The sequence below is a fragment of the Salmo salar genome, chromosome 07 (genome assembly GCF_965601325.2).
Source record: "Salmo salar chromosome 07, fSalSal1, whole genome shotgun sequence".
Taxonomy (NCBI): Eukaryota; Metazoa; Chordata; class Actinopteri; order Salmoniformes; family Salmonidae; genus Salmo; species Salmo salar.
This window is the reverse complement of record NC_138297.1, coordinates 53,597,501-53,619,799: the sequence shown is the minus strand read 5'-3', so window position 1 is coordinate 53,619,799 and position 22,299 is coordinate 53,597,501. Positions and strand designations below refer to the sequence as shown.

At 42.1% G+C, this 22,299-nt stretch overlaps 2 protein-coding genes across 4 annotated transcripts in view; one reads left to right on the top strand and one right to left on the bottom strand.

Moving 5' to 3' along the window:
- The first annotated feature begins 10,618 nt into the window (after positions 1-10,618).
- Positions 10,619-22,299, top strand: part of LOC106609519 (anoctamin-4) — a 22,787-nt gene continuing 11,106 nt past the window's right edge. The window contains exons 1-11 of the mRNA XM_014208436.3: positions 10,619-10,768; positions 11,094-11,246; positions 12,172-12,272; positions 12,977-13,021; positions 13,125-13,256; positions 13,613-13,719; positions 14,057-14,112; positions 14,782-14,903; positions 15,150-15,284; positions 15,587-15,683; positions 16,321-16,381. Coding sequence (XP_014063911.2) covers positions 10,619-10,768; positions 11,094-11,246; positions 12,172-12,272; positions 12,977-13,021; positions 13,125-13,256; positions 13,613-13,719; positions 14,057-14,112; positions 14,782-14,903; positions 15,150-15,284; positions 15,587-15,683; positions 16,321-16,381 — 1,159 coding nt within the window. The remainder of the gene's footprint in view (positions 10,769-11,093; positions 11,247-12,171; positions 12,273-12,976; positions 13,022-13,124; positions 13,257-13,612; positions 13,720-14,056; positions 14,113-14,781; positions 14,904-15,149; positions 15,285-15,586; positions 15,684-16,320; positions 16,382-22,299) is intronic.
- Positions 16,421-22,108, bottom strand: LOC145880045 (uncharacterized). Of its 3 annotated transcripts, XM_082977767.1 has the most exons (5): positions 21,717-22,108; positions 21,221-21,404; positions 19,997-20,117; positions 16,947-17,099; positions 16,421-16,722 (listed from the first exon to the last, which is right to left on the bottom strand). In XM_082977767.1, the coding sequence occupies exons 3-5, from the start codon at positions 20,082-20,084 to the stop codon at positions 16,544-16,546; spliced, it is 420 nt and encodes a 139-aa protein (XP_082833893.1). In that variant the 5' UTR covers positions 20,085-20,117; positions 21,221-21,404; positions 21,717-22,108; the 3' UTR covers positions 16,421-16,543. The 3 variants fall into 3 exon arrangements, with proteins under 3 accessions (XP_082833893.1, XP_082833891.1, XP_082833892.1); XM_082977765.1 differs by lacking the exon at positions 21,221-21,404 and having other exon boundaries at positions 21,717-22,105; XM_082977766.1 differs by lacking the exons at positions 21,221-21,404; positions 21,717-22,108 and having other exon boundaries at positions 19,997-20,874.

Genomic DNA, 22,299 nt, shown 5'->3' with positions numbered 1-22,299 from the left:
GGTCAGACGTTTCTTGTAGTTGGCCACCAGGTTTGCACACATCTCAGGAGGCATTTTGTCCCACTCCTCTTTGCAGATCTTCTCCAAGTCATTAAGGTTTCAAGGCTGACGTTTGGCAACTCGAACCTTCAGCTCCCTCCACAGATTTTCTATGGGATTAAGGTCTGGAGACTGGCTAGGCCACTCCAGGACCTTAATGTGCTTCTTCTTGAGCCACTCCTTTGTTGCCTTGGCCGTGTGTTTTGGGTCATTGTCATGCTGGAATACCCATCCACGACCCATTTTCAATGCCCTGGCTGAGGGAAGGAGGTTCTCACCCAAGATTTGACGCTACATGGCCCCATCCATCGTCCCTTTGATGCGGTGAAGTTGTCCTGTCCCCTTAGCAGAAAAACACCCCCAAAGCATAATGTTTCCACCTCCATGTTTGACGGTGGGGATGGTGTTCTTGGGGTCATAGGCAGCAAACATGGCGAGTTGAGTTGATGCCAAAGAGCTCCATTTTGGTCTCATCTGACCACAACACTTTCACCCAGTTGTCCTTTGAATCATTCAGATGTTCATTGGCAAACTTCAGACGGGCATGTATATGTGCTTTCTTGAGCAGGGGGACCTTGCGGGCGCTGCAGGATTTCAGTCCTTCACGGCTTAGTGTGTTACCGATTGTTTTCTTGGTGACTATGGTCCCAACTGCCTTGAGATCATTGGCAAGATACTCCCGTGTAGTTCTGGGCTGATTCCTCACCGTTCTCATGATCATTGCAACTCCACAAGGTGAGATCTTGCATGGAGCCCCAGGCCGAGGGAGATTGACAGTTCTTTTGTGTTTCTTCCATTTGCAAATAATCGCACCAACTGTTGTCACCTTCTCACCAAGCTGCTTGGCGATGGTCTTGTAGCCCATTCCAGCCTTGTGTAGGTCTACAATCTTGTCCCTGACATTCTTGGGGAGCTCTTTGGTCTTGGCCATGGTGGAGAGTTTGGAATCTGATTGATTGATTGCTTCTGTGGACAGGTGTCTTTTATACAGGTAACAAACTGAGATTAGGAGCACTCCCTTTAAGAGTGTGCTCCTAATCTCAGCTTGTTACCTGATTAAAAGATACCTGGGAGCCAGAAATCTTTCTGATTGAGAGGGGGTCAAATACTTATTTCCCTCATTAAAATGCTAATCAATTTATAACATTTTTGACATGCGTTTTTCTGGATTTCTGTTGTTGTTATTCTGTCTCTCACTGTTCAAATAAACCTACCATTAGAATGATAGACTGATCATTTCTTTGTCAGTGGGCAAACGTACAAAATCAGCAGGGGATCAAATACTTTTTTCCCTCACTGTATATGTAGGGCTTGTTTAATTTGCAGTAGCGTGACACTCACTCTGAGTGTTGCATGCAAGTAGGGTAACTAATGGTAGAATTCTCTAAGGGATTCCTCCTTTTTAAAATATACACACTGTACACAACAAGTGTGTGTGTGTGTGTGTGTGTGTGTGTGTGTGTGTGTGTGTGTGTGTGTGTGTGTGTGTGTGTGTGTGCATCAATGTGTTTATGTGCATGTGTGTGAGGTGCTGGCTTTAAAAAACACATTGACACCCAGAGCAGCAGCAACTGTCATTCCTTTGGTCAACAACCACACTGATAGAGCCAGCCCTGCTCCGATTGGCTACCCTCAAAGCTCCTCTCCCACGGATTGGCTGACGGGGATAACTGATTAAGAATACTGATTGTCTTGCAGCTCTCTTGCTCTCCCCCTCGCTCGCTCTCTCCCTCTCTCTGCATAAATATTCTGCTTGTATTTTTCCCTGAGAGAGGATCTAAGCTGGTCTGCATCTGTTTCTTCCTGAGCTTTGCCTCGTGCCGGCTGGGCAGAGATTTATATAATCTGAGGGATGTTTTGGGGATGAGCAGTGTGTGTGTGTGTGTGTGTGTGTGTGTGTGTGTGTGTGTGGGAGCTCAGAAGCTAGAGCAGAGCGCTGCGGTGCTCGGGAGTGGAGGTAAACATGGGGAATGCAGCTGATTGCCTCTGCAGAAGGTCCTTTTCCTTTTCCCCCTGCGGGCTTTAGTACGGGAGCCAAGTTTAGCTAGTTGTAGCTACTGTAGCGCTTGCAGAGCCTCCGCTGGGTCGGCCCCGGGCTGTGTCGTCCTCTCATCCTGTTGCCCTCTGAGGGGTTGAAGCTCTCTCCCTCTCCACCTTGCATGGTGAGTGCTGCAGGCAACTTGTTTTAGACCCACAGCAGTGTTTTCTTCCCCCCCTCTGTAGTGGTTTTGCTGCATTGATCTCTGTCGCTCTCGCTCGCTCCCCCCCTCTCTGTTTCGATCTCTCTCTTTCTCTGTCCTTCACTCATATGCTATGACCCACATGTGCTCTTCTTTTACTGTCTATCATCTCTGTTCTCTTTTCACACTGTTGTGTTCCTGAACCGTACAGGCATTTGACCTTCACACACGCACACACACACTCTCTCCCTCCTTTTCCCATCTCTCCTTGGCTCCCGTTCTCCCCTTCTCTCTCCCCCGTATCGCCCTCCCTCCAACACGGTTTCACTCCGGGGGTTGTAAATGAGCTGTGTGTCCAAAGTGTAGCACTCCTCCATTATGCATGGTTCAGAGAAGGAGAAGTGGGTCAGGACTCAGTGGAGACGCCGAGTGTCCAAGCTCTGTTGCCCATCAGGCAGGCGTGAAACGGCCATTGTGTTGCCCCGGGGCCTGACAGAGCCTGAAGGTTTGTTGTCCCCTGACTGTGCTGGTGTAGTGGTCCAGAACCACCCTCTGTCTTCCTGATACCTGGTCCCCATGGCAACCCTCCCCCCTTTTTTATTTCCCGCTCACTTACCCAACCAGCTAGCCTACTGTGAGCTGTCATGCTAAGGCAAGGTTATGTCATATGAACTGAGGAGGCGTCAGCGATTTCATTGGGGAATAATTTTTCGCAAGAAAGATTTCTCTACTGACAATCATCAGTGGCTTATGATTCAGGGTTGCAAATCAACTAGCAATACTGTTATACTGTAGCATTTTTCAATCAATTCAAAAGTTATTTTCGCAGCATAACTAGCAGTTCATGCACTTTGTTGCAAAACATCTTAATATTCAACAAACGTTTTATTGTACTCAAGAATGTAATGCAATGTAACTCACCATCGTTGCATCAGTGGGAGCCTGGAAGCCTTGGGCTTGTTTCCTTGATGCGTGGAGAAGTCCGCTAAATAGCCATTTGAAAGCCAACCGAAACTAGCTTTGACTATTTATTTTAACCCTACTTCTGATTTTTAAATATTCTCATGTAGCCTAGCTTGTTGGTTAATCGGTGTATCTGACTGGGTATCATGCAACATTTGCTGTTGTCTGTCCTGTTCAACAGTTTTAGATTGTTTGTAGATTCCATGATGAATATATTGTGTAGGTGGTCTAGTTTTTGACGAGTTCACCATTTCCAGACATTCAGATCCAAAAGTCCATCCCAAAATATCTCGGCGCTCTGTCTGTTTTCCTCTGCTGCCAAGGCTGAGGTGACCTCACCAGTAGCTTATGTTACAAATGAGTGGAGATTCCATATGAAACCAGGACAAAGAAATACCATGATTTTTTGGGATTTTCACTGTTTTATTCATATGATTTTTCTTTGGGGGAGGTATTGTTGACATATTTGACATTTGTATCTAAAAGTATAATTGAGAAATAATTAATAAAAGTTGGCATATTTATGACATTTTGTCCTGGTTTTGTCTGGAATCACTCAAATGCAGGTATGACAGAGAGTCTTATAATGATACAGATCTAATGAGTGCCGACTGTTTAAGCCATAGAATTACATACAGAATCACATGAATTATAGGACCTCTATGAGCTCAGCTCACTAGATTTGTGTGGTCATAAATACCATGAAATGTGAAATAAATATTCTGAATCAATACTAACCAATCTCTTTTTCATCATGTAAGAGGTAACATTGATGGGAATGAGAGAGAAATCATTTGACTCTACTGTTGTGAATTGTTAGATACTACTGCACAGTTAGAACTAGGAACACAAGCATTTCGCTACACCAGCAATAACATCTGCTAAATATGTGTATGTGACCAATAAAATTTGATTTGATTTGCTGTGAATTGTGAGCCAGGCTAAACAGTGGCGATTTTAGCATGTAAATCTTGGTGGGGCAAACAAAACAAAATGTGGGATGCATGCCAGCAAAGCCACTACACAACACAACACTAAACAATACATTTATTGCACTATAACAGTGACCACAAACTGTTAGGGCCTATATTTATTTAGTATATAACCTTTATTTAACTAGGCAAGGCAGAATGACAGATTTATACCTTGTCAGCTCGGCAATTCTAACTAGCAACCTTTCGGTTACTGGCCCAACGCTCTAACCACTAGGCTACCTGCCGCCCCAATAAAGCTGTCCCAACAGCAGAGTCCCAACAGCAGTCCCAACACCTTACCACGGCTACACCTGGCTTTCAGTGGAGCTTTGTCTGGCAGCTTAACAATTAATTCAGCCTCATTTACTGCCTTTTAAAAAAACATAGCTGATATGGCTGACTTGCTTAAACAAATGTGGTTTCTACTGACAATTGAGATGTACAAACTATGGCATAAGAGGACGACAAGCGGATAACAGGCAATCCGTAATTTCGATTAATGAGCGAGCGACGACGGACGTAGTCAATATAACCATTTGCTCAGCACTTTTGAAATGTACAGCGACAGAATTCAGAACATGGGCCCGTTCTTACAGTGTACTCCCTGTACAACAAGTCAGAACTGTAGGATGAATAAAGGGGGCACATAAACAGACAATGAAAGCTCTTACAATATTCAATTATTACATTTCTCTAAAACAGGTTATAGGCTACATGTGCACCACCAAGTTAGAATAGTAGGCAGAATTAAGAGGTGAAAATAGACCAAATTATTAGGGTGAGGCACATTGAACGCCGTTTGGGTCTTTGCGTGTCAAAAATATACATGTCATAACATTTTGACGCATTAAATAAGCTTTTAATTTGACAAGTCAAATAACACAATTCTATTATAGAATGTTGTGTGTGCTGAATTTGCATGTGCAAGCCAAGCGCCACCACTACTATCAGTAGCACTGTACAAAAAAAGTTGGCAAATAACCACACACCTGCCACAAACGATGTGCTTACAATACCACGTTGGTGAAAATTAACCAAATTATTAGGGTGAGGCACATGGTCTACTAACAGCATACTACACAACATACACTTAGTATTACTTTCTTAGCTACAGTATACATATCTCCCTTGCATATTACATCATTTATACAGCAGCATACTCACCATTTTTGGACTCACCTTATAAGGTGGCGCAGCGGTCCTTTGTGGGCAAATTTTGTCATCAAACTTCATCATCAAAGTCTGGCATTCTCTGGATTTATTGTGGGTACGCTGGAAAAAAACACACAGCCACTCCATTGAATAGCAGGCTAGGGGTTGCTTTGCAATGTTGCAGTCAGCCACTGATTTCTTACAAACCACTCATTGTTGAATTTTGATTTCCAACTTGTTGTGTAATCTTTGTCCAATGGCCGATGAGCACCGATACGTTTTATCTATAATTTCTCTTCATTATTTCTCTTCATATGACAAGGATTAAAAATGATTTTCCAGTAGATTGTTGACTTAATTCATGGTGATGACTTGCTAGCTAAGACTTTGAAAGTAAGATGTTGGCATGATCAGTCCAATCAAAGCTACTGTACATATAACCAGGGGCGAAAATCTGATATTAACTTTGGAGGGGACAATTACATGACATTTTCTCAAGAGCAATTCCTGAGGGGGACACCAAAAGTAGTGCTGTAACACATAGCCTACATTGTAATATGGTAAATGTATATTGAGGAACCAAAGAAATAAGGTGTTTGCCGTACTCCTAACTACCGGTACCCAAAACTACACAACTAATCACAACAGCAATACCATTGCCTTTAACAAATCTTAGTTCAGTCACCAGTTTAAGTTGAGAGTGGGGGTATCCATGGCATTTTCCAATTATGTTCCTATTTTACAAGTCCAAAAAATTGAGAACCTTTCATAATGTTGCCAAACAAAGACTCAACAAACTTATACTGAGACTCCCTGTCTCTGCCAGTCTGTCCCTGCATATCTGTCCCCAACTCAGCTGTCTGTGTGCCATCTGTTGCCTGCTCTGCCTAATGACATCATTGTGAAACATTTCCATTAGAATTTAATTTCTTTCTTATGAACATTTTATCAACTAGTCTTTGAGATATTAGGCTACTAGGGTTCTTACTTTGCGTTTTGGTGTACTGAAAAATACTCTGATGTCCGTCTTATTTTTCTGCCATTTTTCTACCTGGCTGGCTGGCTACACACACACACACAGTGTGTAGGTTATTTACAGTAGGAGATGGGCTTCTATCATCTTATCTTTTATCATTCTATTTGGGCTTCGATCTAAAAGGTAGCTAGCAAATGTGAACCGGATTAAAATGACGAGTTGACAGCTGTATGAGTTCACCATTTACACAACATATGCTGCAACCTTTTGTAATTTTAATAGTTTGTTTCATATTGGCTGGCTTCCAACAATAGCTGAATTTGCAAAGCTAGCGAGCACCAATTCCGTTTCAGTGGTGTTTGCTATAATCTTTGCTACCCGGGTTAAATAAAGGTGAAATAAAATAAATAAATAAAAGTTCCCTTGCGACAATTTAGCTTTTGCAACGAGACCATTAAATATATTTAAGACAATGGTAGAAGAGAGTGTAGTTCTGTTCAGTTTGGACTTCAGTTTATCGCTAACCTTATCACAAGGACTTTGAAGCACTAACTTACATCATCTGCATGCTGATCTTGGAATAAATTGACGATAGCAAAGATTCCATCTTTGACGAGGCCACATAAATTGAATAATTACTAGCTAGCTTAATAGTTAATATTTGCCCGCTAGCTCTGCATATTCAGCTAGTGTGTGTGTGCGCGATTGACTGGATTAACCTCACGTCAGTTACGTTCATTGAGTGCCTTTCAGACAGTGGATATCACCCCTCTGTTACCTTGCCAACTAAGGAACTGGCAGTGGATCAAACCATTGTGAGGCAAAGGGTGGGGGGGTCGCAATCTTTTGAAACGCGCTATTAAGTGTCTATAATCAGCACAATTGCTTTCATTGCGTATTATTAATTTTAAATTACATAGTTATGTTTCAGTGATATATTGGGGGGGACAAATCATATTTTTCCCAGGATGGGGGGGTCGTGTCCCCCCCGTCCCCCCCGGGATTTCCGCCCCTGCATATAACGTGATTTGACGTAATTTTATCTGTGGCCAATGATCTTGAGACTTGTAATATAACTCTATGGCAGGACCCAAAGGACAAAAATTGGCTCGCCCCACCATAGAAAGCACTGAGCTAGGCTGAAACACCTCAATTTTGGAGCTGCCTCACTCAATAAAACAAAAAAGGTACTATGTTTGTCGCCACTGTAGCTAAATCATGTTAGCTAAATGGTGCAGCTTTACTCACAGATTAGCAAATAATGTCACCTAAGAATCACTTTAGTCCCATGTTACATTTCCTGAGTGTAATTTCATTACATCCACTGAATGTAACTTCATACTTTGTTTTGCTGTCTGCTAACTTCATTGCATCTTGGTAATGGCCCCCATTCCTGGAGGAATAGAGCCTATTATTCCCTCCATGTGGGAGACTCAATCAATCTTGCTGCATAGTGGTCACTGAGGCAACAGAACCACTGTTGTTAATTATTGATTGGCTTTATGTTTCTCTATGGACACCTAGGCTTCTATGCTTATATCTTATCATTCAACATAATGGTCTATTAGTAGGCCAATCATCTTGTCATGTTCAATATTTATAATTTTCCAGGGTCTAATCTACTGACTAGTTAATATAAATAATGTAAAGTATATCTTAAATGTAAAGGGTTTTCTCAATGTTATGACTTGTGCTTAATCTTGAATTTTGAGGGTACTGTGTTAGTCGTGGTAACAGCACGATATAGACCTCGTGTTTGGAAGTAGCAGGTCATTTGGATTTTGATGGGCACAGATGGAATTTTAAAGTGTGCAAATGATATGCTTTGATGTGTCAATTCAGACGGACAGAGCTACGTTAGACAACTCTTTCAAATGTCATGTTATTATGGATGGAATCATTCGATTTCTATAGTGCCCTAGCTTTTATCCCTCACATCTCCTTTGGGGCTGCAGTAACCTCTACTCGTGCTATAAAATACCTCCTAGCAGCTGATGGCTGAGTGAAACGTTTATTACAACTGAAGTCACTGAGGGAACCCGCCCATCGATTTCATCCAGGAAGGAGGAGTTCATGGTGGTTTTATTACCTGCTGTTATTTCAATACCTCAGCCACTGCGGGAAGGACGCGAGCGTTGAGCGTTCTCCCTCGCACTCCTTCTCTGTATGTCTGGGGCTCAGCAGAAATATTCTGCTGAGTCGCGGAGCTGTCACAAAGGGAAATTCAGCGTTCAGACCAGCGACGACCTTCCCCAGAGCCTCGTCAGATGGAAGAGTGGGTCACAGACCTCTTCAGAGGGGTTGTTGTTAGCCTACTCACTAGGCCATGTTAGATAATGGCTCCTCTCAGGGGGCGCACAGAATCACTTCAGGGCACGCAATTTCTTTCTCTGATCAATTGCATTAGTATCAACAAAAACATTTGCAAACAATATAGCTCAGTGTTTGTATTATTTATTTTATAGTCTTTTTTGCTCATCTTTATTAAGGGTGTCAATCATTTCAGACCTGACTGTATAGAGATAGATATATCTCTACATCTTCTTTTGGGCCACTGTAAAGTTTACTCATGATATGCATGTCTGTATAATAGTGATTGGGGGGTGTATTATTTTGGGACAATATTATATCAATATTTGACACAGTATTTTTTTTTTTTTTTGCTACTATTGGTAGCGTTAGCTAGCGCAATTGGCTGTGGGCCTACCTGTGACAAAACTCTGGTATTTACCTCCTATAGCTTGTTCTCCATCTTCTTTTTAAATATTAAGCCAACATGGTTTCAGCACTTTTTTTTTATATTTCCCTGACTGATCAAAACTACTTTTCTCATGGCTCTCTCTTGTCTCTCTGCAGAAGACATATGGTGAGCAATATGTTTGAAACATCGAATCACAATAAAATCATAGAATCGCACTGCATATAGAATCACCATACATATAGAATCACCATACATATAGAATCACCATACATATAGAAGGGTGAGATTTGCCATACATTATCATATCGGCACCTAAGTATCGAGATGATAATATCGTGAACTCCCTGGTAATTCCCAGCCCTACTATACTCTGGACTCACCTATCTCCCATTTCCTAACCAACAGAGGATGTCTCCTGAAGGTTTGATAAGGTCTCAAACGTTACAACGTAAATGTTCCAGCTCCTTTACTGTTAGGTTATTTTATTTGTATTTTTATTGAACCTTTATTTAACTATGTGGGTTTTATTTAACTTTATTTACTGAGCTCTGATAATACCCCTCACCCTCTCTTCTATCATCTGTTTTCCACTAAATGTGGGGCCTCAGTCTTTACTGATGGTTGATTTATATGATGAATTCTCTCCCTCTCCTCTCTGTCTCTCACTGTCACTGTCTCACTGTCACTGTCTCACTGTCTCTCTCTCACTGTCTCTCTCTCACTGTCTCTCTCTCACTGTCTCTCTCTCACTGTCTCTGTCTCTCTCTCTGTCTCTCTCTCTGTATCTCTCTCTCTCTCTGTATCTCTCTCTCTGTCTCTGTATCTCTCTGTCTCTATCTCTCTCTCTCTCTGTATCTCTCTCTCTCTCTGTATCTCTCTCTCTGTCTCTGTATCTCTCTCTCTCTGTATCTCTCTGTATCTCTCTCTCTGTCTCTGTATCTCTCTCTCTGTATCTCTCTCTCTCTCTGTATCTCTCTCTCTCTCTGTATCTCTCTCTCTGTCTCTGTATCTCTCTCTCTCTCTGTATCTCTCTCTCTCTGTATCTCTCTCTCTCTGTATCTCTCTCTCTCTGTATCTCTCTCTGTATCTCTCTCTCTCTCTCTCTCTCTCTGTATCTCTCTCTCTCTCTCTCTCTGTATCTCTCCTCCAGGTGTGAGTTTCTCTCTACATGGGGCTGAGCTCCAATGGCAGAGCCCCCACAGACGCAGAGTTCTGCGGCCCCCGGCCCCTGGGGTTGAGGCTGCGGATTTCTCCTTCCCCCCCAACAGGTCGCCAGTCAGAATGGAGGAGTCCTTGGCTGGGGCTCCGGATTCCCCCAGCACACAGGACAACATGCCACCCCATGGTAAGCCATTTGGCACCTCCTTAAAGGGGTACCTCAACCAAATAACATTACCATAATGTAACTGTTGTGCAGCATCTTTTTAAAGAGCAAATTTTATGAGACAAAAACACTTTTGTGAAGTTGAAATCTGAGTGGTAGTCATGCACTTAATTTTTTATTTTTTTGTTCGATTTTTGTAAATTTGTTGTTAATTTTTTTGTTAGATTAAGTGAGTTAGGAAGTAATCTAGGTGTCCACAGAATCAAAAACATATTGAGGGTTTGACAATTGACGCTGGATTTTCTGCTGATGTTCTGTCCAGTTTTGAAGGATGTGAAGTTGTTAATGGAGAGTTTGGAGGGGCTGAGCACTCCGTCCAAAGATGGCGACTCGACCTTGCTCGACCCCGGGACCAGTAGCATCCTGGACGACAACACCAGGACTGACCCGGCACCAGAGGTGAGAGGTCAATGACATGTGTGTCCGTAAAGCACGTATGGTCATTGTGGGTTGAAGCTGGCTGCTGTCAGTGTTATTCTCATCCTCCTTGGGGGATCTGGAAAGACGTTTAGTCTTCTTAGGGTGAGCTCATTGGTTTCTTCCTACGGTAGTGTGATATATAAACCTTGGAAGAGCATATTTAGATCTTGTGCTTATGAGCAAAGCACTTTAGCTCAACCGCCTCTGTAAATGTTAGGCAGTGCTAATGGTAAAATATATTGAAGTCACTTTGGGTCAAAACAACCTTATAGTGGTTACTCCCTCCCTCTGTTTCTCTCCCCAGGTAGGGAGAAGTAGGTCCAGTGGCTTGTGCTTCAGCGATGGCAAGTGCCACATCGACTACATCCTGGTTTACAGGAAGTCTGGTCCGCAGTCGGAGAAGAGGGAAATATTTGAGCGCAACATCCGGGCCGAGGGCTTGCAGATGGAGAAAGAGGCGAGTACTACGGAGTATTACAGTATATTATAGTATTACAGTAACATAGCATTACAGTAACAGTATTATTGTATGACAGTATTACAGTAGTCACTGAAGCTCTGCCTGTCACTCATAAACCAATGCAAATGTGCTGATGGCAAGTTTCACCCTCAATCCTGTTTAGAAGGAGAAGAGAAGCAATTGTGCTGTGTGTGTGTGTGTGTGTCTGTGCGTGTGTGAGAGTGGCTGACGCCTAGTGTGCTGACGCAGTAACATCAAGGTCATCATATGGAGCATTCAAAGAGACTATGCTTCTTCTCTCTTTTAACAGCATCATTTGCTTCTCTCCTACATGGAGACACTTTGTTATTTTTAGGTCCTGCAAGGGTAGCTTTTTCTTTTACCTACTGTATAGTCAGACTGCTTATGATGACAACAAGATGCAAGGCAGAATTCTGCTTGAAATTATCAGAGAATGCAGTACTGACTATATAACTGTGCTACTGGGATTTTGAAGAAATCAAACTCACATAGTTTGGTATCTTTTAAAGATCCTAGTACAAACTATTCCGCAGCCATGACAGCGAATGCCTGTTAACTGTTCTGAGATCAGTCACAGGAAATGTATGTCATAGGAAATTATGAGAGAGAAAAGAAAATCAATGTTTCAACTGTCCCTTTCCTCTTTATGTCCAGTTATGAAGTCCATAAACCTCTCTACTCTTGGAAGATTAGTCCAAATGAGGACTAAAAGAGATCCAAATAAAGTCAAATCTACTGAAGCTCGATACATGTGTGGCAACATGATTTAGAATAGAAACATTTTAATTTAAAACATTAGATTTTATATTATTCACATTGTTTATGGGCTAAGAAACTGTTCTAAGAAATAGTATCAACAGGACGTAATACTTCTAATGCTGGGTCTTTTCCCCTCAAACAGTTGTCTGTGTGCAACAGTGATGTGATCTTCCTGAAGCTGCATGCTCCCTGGGAGGTGCTGTGTCGCTACGCAGAGCTTATGAACATTCGGATGCCGTTCAGGTGGGGAGACGAACACACAGCCTCTGTAGTTCCAAACACACTCACACACATAAATCACATCGACAGACAGGTTCCCACCACACACACTGTCTGTCTCTCTCTCTGGCTCTCTCTCTCTGGCTCTCTCTCTCTGGCTCTCTCTCTCTGGCTCTCTCGCACTGGCTCTCTCGCACTGGCTCTCTCTCGCTCTCTCACTGACTCACTCACTGACTCACTCACTCTCTCTCTCTCTCTCTCACACTGACTCTCTCTCTCGCGCTCTCTCTCTCTCTCGCGCTCTCTCTCTCTCTCGCGCTCTCTCTCGCTCTCTCGCGCTCTCTCTCGCTCTCTCGCTCTCTCTCTCACTCTCTCTCTCACTCTCTCTCTCGCTCTCTCTCGCTCTCTCTCGCTCTCTCTCGCTCTCTTTCGCTCTCTCTCTCACTGACTCTCTGTCTCTCTCTCTCACTGACTCTCTCTGTCTCGCTCTCTCTCTCATACTATGAATCTACGGTTATTTGCAATGCACTTTTATTTTCTGTATTTCTTCATGTTTGTTAGTTAGAATCTGACCCTTCTAGAGCACTCTTACCATTCTAACACATGCGAGCACCGGTACATGTGTTCCAGAGGCTCAAGTGACCTAGACTGCTAGACCGCCCCAGGCCACTGCAATGCATTAATGCACTGAGATTTTTAATAGTTGATAATGTTGTGGGAGTTTTCAGGAGGAAAATCTACTACATGCATCGACGGTACAAGTTCATGAGTAGGTGAGTGCTAATTGATTTATTGATCGAATTTTGGGGCACAACCCTAATGTTAATGGTCTCTGGCTATGTTTGATATGGTTTTGGGTTTTCTGTCACCATCCAGGATGGAGAAGAGAATCAACAGATTTCGAGGATGGCTGCCTCGCAAACCCATGAAGTTTGACAACAACACCCTCCCTGACCTGGAGGAGAACGAGAGCTTTACCGCCCCCTTCAGTCGCTCCAGAATACATCAGTGAGTGTGTGTGTGTGTGTGTGTCCACCACCAGTCTGGTATATGTTTTTTCCTTACTAACTTAAAGGTGAAAATGAATCAATGTCTTCCATCTTTAAACCACAATTCTTAGTTTTGGGTACCACATTTTTGCAATGTAAACAAATGAACTAAATTTCCTTGTGGGTGTGGTCCAATTTTAGGGGTCTTTTTGGGGGGCTCACAAGCGCTAGTCGAGGCAAAATTATATAGAATGCACTGAGATGACACCAAGCCAAAATGGTGTGCTTTTCAAAAGCTCAATAAATCCAACGGACTGGAACGGTCTAGAAGAAATATGATCTAGGATCCTTTTCTGTATCTATATTATGTTACAGTTTCACCATTCACAACAAAGACACATTCTTCAACAACGCTACCAGGAGTCGCATCGTCCATCATATCTTGCAAAGGGTCAAATATGAGGAGGGCAAAGACAAAATGGGTGAGATTGTCATCGTCGTCTAACACAGTTACAAATGGCCTTTGGATAATACATTTACATTGTAGTCATTTAGCAGACGCTCTTATCCAGGGTGATTTACAGGAGCAATTAGGGTTAAGTGCCTTGCTCAAGGGTACATTGACAGATTTTTCACCTAGTCGGCTCAGGGATTCGAATCAGCGACCTTTCAGTTACTGGCCCAACGCTCCTAACCGGTAGGCTACCTGGCACCTCTCCAAGTAGTACAAGTCCACTGCTAGATGTGTTCCACGTTTGAGATACAGCATGTCTCTGGTGTGTAGAGTTATTGTTCTTCATGTTCTTGTTTATGCTCCAGGGCTGAATCGTCTTTTGAGCAATAGTTCATACGAGGCAGCTTTTCCCCTTCATGAGGTAATGCACCGACACTTCACGCATTGGCTTGGAAGCAGGGGTGGTACTGGGGGGGGGGGGCAGTGCCCCTGTGACAACAATTTTGGACCCCCTTGTGGCCCCCCTAAATGTGGAGTATGAAATCATTTTTTACATAACTAATTTTTGCTATCGTTCTTTTTTTACATCCGTTATTAGACAGTGGCAACGCGGAACACTAATGATTATGAATATGGTCTTTTGCCTGCTAATGCCTGCAATGCAGTGAAGAAAACGATGACAACAATAACGTCTAATGTAACTGGCCCCTCTAACAGTACAACTGGCCCAAGCTTGGCCCCCCCAGTTGAAATGGTCTAGAACCGCCACTGCTTGGAAGAGAAATATCACTTGTAGGATCTTCATTTGAGTCAGTTCACTACAGCAGGAAAATAATCCTGCGGCAACCGAAAAAGTGAATTATTATTTGATTAATAATTAATGGGTATTTTTGTAGGGGTTGATACATTTTTCATTGGGACAAATCAAGTCTGATATTTCAAAGTGGAAATTACAAACTTTAGAAGCATTTTTAAAACTCATACACTACAAGTTTGCATTTCCTGTCAGCAACAAAAAAAGTGATCAAATTAAGATCCTACAGCTGTAGTTATGATGGTACATTACGTGTGTGTGTGTGTGTGTTAACAGGGGAGCTACAGAAGTAAGAACTCCATCCGGACGCATGGAGCAGAGAACCACAGACACTTGCTGTATGAATGCTGGGCCTGGTGGGGTGTGTGGTACAAGTACCAGCCACTGGACCTCATAAGGTACAACACTGTGTTAACACTCCTGCTCTATAAGGACATCACAGATCTAATACAATGTATTATCTGCACCTTGCAGGTTGTCCTCGATCCTGCAAGCAATACAACTTCACCAGCCACATGTATTAAAGCCACATGAATTAATCAATGAAGGAGTGCATTTACCAGATCATTAAAAACGTATGAAGCCACAACATCATTTCAGGGCTGGTACATAATGACATGTTTGTCTCCTGGCGGTGTTGTCAGGCGGTACTTCGGGGAGAAAATTGGTCTCTATTTTGCCTGGCTGGGTTGGTACACTGGGATGCTGTTCCCTGCGGCGCTGGTTGGGCTCATGGTCTTCCTCTACGGCTGGTTCACCCTAGACCACTGCCAGGTCAGGTAATGTGAGCTCACCTAATACTCATTGGTCTTCTTTAATTAGGTTTTACCTCATTGTTTTACCTTAGTGAAGGATAAAATATGTATAAAATACTATGTTTGGTCTTGTGTTCTTCCACTAGAAAAAAATACCAAACATACGCATGCTTTACACTGGTGTAAATTTGTCCTTAGTCTGGTAGAAGTCTATTACCAATGCTATCATTGCCTTAGTCGTGTGGCAGCACTGACACAGGCTGATAAATGCAATAAGAATTGATGAGTGTATGGAACCAGGCTAAAGGTTGTCTGTTATTCTCCAGTAAAGAAATCTGCCAGGCCACTGACATCATCATGTGCCCCATATGTGACGAGTACTGCCCCTACCTGAGACTCTCAGACAGCTGCATCTATGCCAAGGTGACTTCCGTACTACCATGTAGAGTGTGTTAAACATTTGCCCCAGACTGAGCACTGCTGACAAACATCAGGGCAGTTGTGGCTAATTCCGATCCTGGAGAGCCACTGTGTGTGATTCAAATGATTAACTAATGATGGTCATAAATTTAGACCAGAATTATTTTGCGTTAGAGCTGGGCTGAAACAAAAGCCTGCGTACACTGCAGTTCTCCAGGAACAGTGATTTTTGTCATATACTTTTTAGAAACATATTGAATTTTTTGACAAACATTTACTCCAGAGCTATCCCACAGTAAAATGTAAGTATAACACATTGAGCAAGGTAACCTTTTTACTTCACATTTTTGTCATTTAGCAGATGCTCTTATCCAGAGCGACTTGCAGTAGTGAATGCATACATTTTCATACTGGTCCCTCATGGGAATCGAACCCACAACCCTGGTGTTTCAAGCGTCACGCTCTACCAACTGAGCTACACGGGACTACTTTGTGAGCTTGCTCTGGAAAATGTCTAACGAACAGCCCTCCTTTGTAATCTTTATGTACAAATGTGACTACTTTATGTGTTTGTACTGAATTCATGTTTTCAGAAATAATTTCTCTAAGCAATTGCTATTGATCTGTTTCTTGGCTTTAGGTCACCCATCTTTTTGACAACGGAGCAACAGTTTTCTTTGCTGTATTCATGGCTGTGTGGGGTGAGTTTTTATCATTTATTATAAATATGATAGGCTCAATTTAAAACAAATCAAATTTTATTTAAAAAATTCAGTTTAAGAAGTAACTTACTCAACAGTTTTATGGATCAGCATTCCATGCTCACTATATTTAATTTTCAGTAAAGTGTTACAGGGTCCTCCTCAGCATTGCACAAGATCCCAGGCAAAGGGTGTATAGGGAGAGTTAGTGCAGGGCCCAGCCTCATCGTCATAGCAGCAGGGTCTAGGCAGGGAGGATTCAGCCACTTCTACGTCATAACGACAGTAAGCCGGTGCTTTCAGACTCTTCAAGTCCTCTGGAAATTGAATGATGGAAGGGACTGAAACATATGGAATACAGGTGTTATTAACATTGTCTCCAGTTTAGTCAAATGAAAGGTCGCATTTCAACCTGCTTAACTTTTGATTTCAGAATGTAGTGAGATCGAAAGTGTTCAGTGGATTTGATAAAACAAAAACCAAAGTTTTTGTCAAACTACATACTTGCCTTGGTCAGTTCATGGATCACTGCACTGTCATGGCAACATCCCTGGAATAGACCTACCTGTTGTGAGGAGCTTCCCCGTAGAGGGCAGGTTTTTAAGAGCCTGCTTTAGCCTCGTGTCAAAACTCCAGCACTTCAGCAGGCAGAACACAGCTAGGTAGAACTGCAGGCCAAAGGCCAATAGAAGCGCTAGCCAAATGAAGACCTGGGCGGCTGTGTGAGAAGACAGGTGGGGAAAAAGAGTTGAGGAGAGAAAGAGTGAGTGAGATAAAGGAAGAGCGCAAAGCTGGTAGACTAATGTAGAGGAGGGGATGATCAAATGTCTACAGTTTATCCAAAATGTCCCTGGGGAAATGGACCCAGATTAGACCTAGCACATCTGGACAAGAGCTCGTAATGGCCAGGGCCAAGCCCTTTGCAACATATAGCAAAGTAACCATACAGAAGTTGTAGACTGTAACCAGTGTGGTGGAAAAGGCAGTTGAGATTGGTCTCAATATAAAAAAGCTTTATTACGAGCATGCATGCAAGGGAAAACCAATTTGACTCGCTATTTGTTCTCCACAGACATTTTATACAGACCAAGGATGGGTGGGGTGTTTCACATGCCCTTCAAATGAGTTCGGTACTTCTGCTTATCACCACGGATAGTAGACTCTGAGAAAGACCAATCATATCAAGGACATGTCCACTCCCCCACACATCCTGGGACAACAGGAACCATGAAAGATCGTTTGACAGGAAATTACAACAGGGCAGTTTAGAAACAGTTCTAAAACAGACTGGTTAAATTACATATCAGGGAACAGAACAACCTTAAAGACAAGACGAAGAACAGGATGACCTGTGTCTTCTTCAGGTCATGTAAGATTAAAAATCTAATTTCCTCTTCCACACCAGTCCTCTTCCATCTGTTTTCCAGAAACGTACACAATTGAATAATAGGCCATGAACAATGGCTTTAATCCACTGTAGATACCTGACTGTAAACTGCCCAAACACTAATCCATACTACCAGACATCTCTATATTCCAGATAGTTCAAATGAGAAATACAAGTTGTGTAATGCATCTTCTATTCTCTCAGGTGACTTCCAAAGCTGAGCTGGTGAATGCGCTGCCAGACTGTGCTCATATTAAAATAGCTGTAGCTCTTAGTTTTTCAATTATTGATTGCACTGCAAATTCAGACATTGTCTTCAGGGCTTATGGAAACCACTCTTATAAATTTCCTTGTCGTTCATCTTTTATGGTGAGCAATATATGGTATAGAGGGATTTAACTTCAACATACATTTCATCAGGTATTCATTACACACTCTACATATAATACTATACTGTAAGTCAGCAATTTAAATTCAGTTTATCCAAGAAGAATGAATTTACCAACACAAACAATGGAGCAATGCTCCAAAGGTGCATTCTAGGCCACTTTCACATGCAATATATAGCACTTGATTTACAGTTGAAGTCGGAAGTTTACATACACTTAGGTTGGAGTCATTAAAACTCGTTTTTTCAACCACTCCACAAATTTCTTGTTAACAAACTACTTTTGGCAAGTCGGTTAGGACATCTACTTTGTGCATGACACAAGTAATTTTTCCAACAATTGTTTACAGACAGATTATTTCACTTATAATTCACTGTATCACAATTCCAGTGGGTCAGAAGTTTACATACACTAAGTTGACTGTGCCTTTTAAACAGCTTGGAAAATTCCAGAAAATGATGTCATGGCTTTAGAAGCTTCTGATAGACTACTTGACATAATTTGAGTCAATTGTAGGTGTACCTGTGGATGTATTTCAAGGCCTACCTTCAAACTCAGTGCCTCTTTGCTTGACATCATGGGAAAATGAAAAGAAATCAGCCAAGACCTCAGACAAATTGTAGACCTCCACAAGACTGGTTCATCCTTGGGAGCAATTTCCAAACGCCTGAAGTTACTACGTTCATCTGTACAAACAATAGTACGCACGTATAAACACCATGGGACCACACAGCCGTCATACTGCTCAGGACGGAGACGCGTTCTGTCTCCTAGAGATGAACGTACTTTGGTGCGAAAAGTGCAAATCAATCACAGGACAACAGCAAAGGACCTTGTGGAGATGCTGGATGAAACATTTACAAAAGTATCTATATCCACAGTAAAACGAGTCCTATATCGACATAACCTGAAAGGCTGCTCAGCAAGGAAGAAGCCACTGCTCCAAAACCGCCATAAAAAAGCCAGACTACGGTTTGCAACTGCACATGGACACAAAGATCGTACTTTTTGGAGAAATGTCCTCTGGTCTGATGAAACACAAATAGACCTGTTTGGTCATAATGACCATTGTTATGTTTGGAGGAAAATGGGGGAGGCTTGCAAGCCAAAGAACACCATCTCAACCGTGAAGCACGGGGGTGACAGCATCATGTTGTGGGTGTGCTTTGCTGCAGGAGGGACTGGTGCACTTCACAAAATAAATGGAATCATGAGGATGGAAAATGATGTGGCTATATTGAAGCAAGATCTCAAGACATCAGTCAGGAAGTTAAAGCTTGGTCGCAAATGGGTCTTCCAAATGGACAATGACCCCAAAATACTTCCAAAGTTGTGGCAAAATGGCTTAAGGACAACAAAGTCAAGGTATTAGAGTGGCCATCACAAAGCCCTGACCTCAATCCTATTGAACATTTGTTGGAAGAACTGAAAAGGTGTGTGCGAGCAAGGAGGCCTACAAACCTGACTGTTACACCAGCTCTGTCAAGAGGAATGGACCAAAATTCACCCAACTTATTGTGGGAAGCTTGTGGAAGGCTACCGGAAAAGGTTGACTCAAGTTACACAATGTAAAGGCAACGCTACCAAATACTAATTGAGTGTATGTAAACTTCTGACCCACTGGGAATGTGATTTTAAGAAATAAAAGCTGAAATAAATAATTCTCTCTACTATTATTCTGACATTTCACATTCTTAAAATAAAGTGGTGATCATAACTGACCTAAAACAGGGAATTTTTATTAGGATTAAATGTCAGGAATTGTGAAAAACTGAGTTTAAATGTATTTGGCTAAGGCGTATGTAAACTTCCGACTTCAACTGTATGTGATTCACTCACCCGCCGTTGGCGTGGGTTCTGGCTGCCAGACCCAGACGTCTGACTGGGAAAGGTCCAGCGAGAAGCTGTCATTCTGGGGACGGCCCATCGATCAACTCCTTAACACAGGACCAGGACCAATCTAGACAAGACGGAGCATGTAGCGTGTAGCGTCAACCACATATTGCTTTAGTTAACAACATTTTGGACTTGACAGAGGCTGTCATAATTCTTCATAAGAGTTTGACAGTAGGGTTTGCATGTTTCTTCAGTGTACGTTATGGTTACTGATTGCATACTTCATGAGTCATGATTTTTGTCATACTGTTCACTGTTTTGAATGGTCACGTGTTGATCAGTGGTCGTTGTTTGTGATGGCTTTACGTAGGCATCGTGTACTTAAAGCTTGAATCCAGCGGTGACACTGCCACATCCGTTTGCGATATTACAACATCTAAGACGTTACATCAAACAACAAACTGTTTTTTTCCACTTCGGACATCTTTGCACGTGCGAGTGAACAGCAGAGTATGTACGATGCTGGATGCTCATTTCCTCAAAACAAGAACAATAACAAATGCGGGTGGGGTGTCCAGTGGTGCTGTTTCGGCTATTGCGAATTTCTTCCCTAATGTGTTATCTAACGTGTTATCTAATGTGTTAGCGAGATTCATATGTAGGTTAAATCTCCACCATTCATCATTATCTTGAGTGCAATGTCTACCAAAAATATTGAATCTAACCCTGCCTTTAATTAATTAGTCACAAATTGGCGATGTTATCTCCTTAGTACAAAGTTACAGTACTTCAATGGTCAAATATATTGCGTGAACTGTGCTTCACTCAACTTCATGCAACAAAGTAGATCAGCTAAAAACGTGAAACAGTTACAGTAGGTAGCAAAAATTAATAAACTAACCTGAAACATGTAAGTAATACATGTTAGCTACACTTCAATAGCACACTACTATTTTGTAACAATCCCATAGCCTACTCACATTTTTAGTCTTTTTGTTGTTGTTTGTTGTTAGAGCAAATTATGGAAAATCTACAAGTGATAAACAACCTAACTGCATTCGGTGCTCTTTCAACTGGTAGATTGCAATCATTTTCTGTAGTGCACAACATTTACATTTTAGTCATTTATCTGACACAGTATCCAGACACACTTATAATCATTTAGGTGCATACAAGTGGAACCACAGGTATAAAAGTAGAACAATAAAGCAAAACATTTTAAAATACATTTTGGATTAATCAAGGATAAATAACTGCGTAGGCCCTCAGATACTTAATACAGCTTGGTTCCCCAACTGGCGGGCCGTGGGCAGAATTTGGCCCGCTGGTGGTTTTATTTGGTCCCCAAAGTTTTCTGAGCAAAAACGTTTTCTTTTTTGTGTGTGGGGAATTTTCATTGTTGGACATGAGACTGTAAAAAAGAAAACAGTTCATCAGCTTTAAGTTACTTTAATTTAAGAAATCTGTTCCCAAGTATTCTCACGCATAATAGAGAGACACGACGTGATCATATACAAATGCAAGCAAGGTTTGAAATGATTGTTTTAGTCAAACATTATCTGTTCGGGCAGTCTTTTTGCAGTCTACAAATTATTTGTAATTGTGGTTCTAACCTCCTAACCATCCCCTCAAGAAAAAAATGGCCCGCGGCTGAATCTAGTTGATGATTCCTGCAATACAGTATCGTTGGACTGCCTGTAAATAAGTATAAAACTCAACCTACCTGGGTTTGTCCAGAGAGCAGTGGATCTTGCTGCAGGGCCTTGCTGTTGTTCCACACTGACTATTTCTTGGCATTCACCTACAGTAGAATACCCATTGAAATCTCTTCATTAACATTCCTCTGAAGTGTGCTCCCCTGCTGCTGGCTCTGCAGAAGCATGTGCCTTTCCACCAAAAGAGACCGCTAGTCAATGGCCGGCCTCATGCAACTGTCTGGAACTACTAAAACATGTGCCTTTCCATTCAGAGCTACTAGTTTAACTGATCTTAGTCCAGCCTCTGCAAAGAGATATTGCTCTGATTGTCAAGTGACACACTGGTAAACAGATTGGCAATGGGTAACCCATCCAAAGGACCTTGTTCAGGAGAACCTTCCCTCTCTCTCCAGTGCTTTAAAGGCAGCAATGGCTTGTTGGTGAAATGACCTATTGTGACCATCCTAAATAGCTAAAATATTGAACGATTTTAGATAACTGAAGTAACAGTATGAATCCTGGCACCCAGCTGCAAAATACTTGTATTATTATCTTATCTGAATGTGGAGAACTTCTTGAAGTGATAATTGAATCATTTTGAGTCATGCA

Bases quoted from the DNA above. Each gene is read 5' to 3' on its own strand.
- LOC145880045 (XM_082977767.1), bottom strand. From the start codon at position 20,084: ATGGGCCGTCCCCAGAATGACAGCTTCTCGCTGGACCTTTCCCAGTCA. The intron at 17,100-19,996 runs GTGAGTGAATCA...CTTCTCACACAG, and splicing joins AGAACCCACGCCAACGGCGG to CCGCCCAGGTCTTCATTTGG. The intron at 16,723-16,946 runs GTAGGTCTATTC...CATATGTTTCAG, and splicing joins GGGGAAGCTCCTCACAACAG to TCCCTTCCATCATTCAATTT.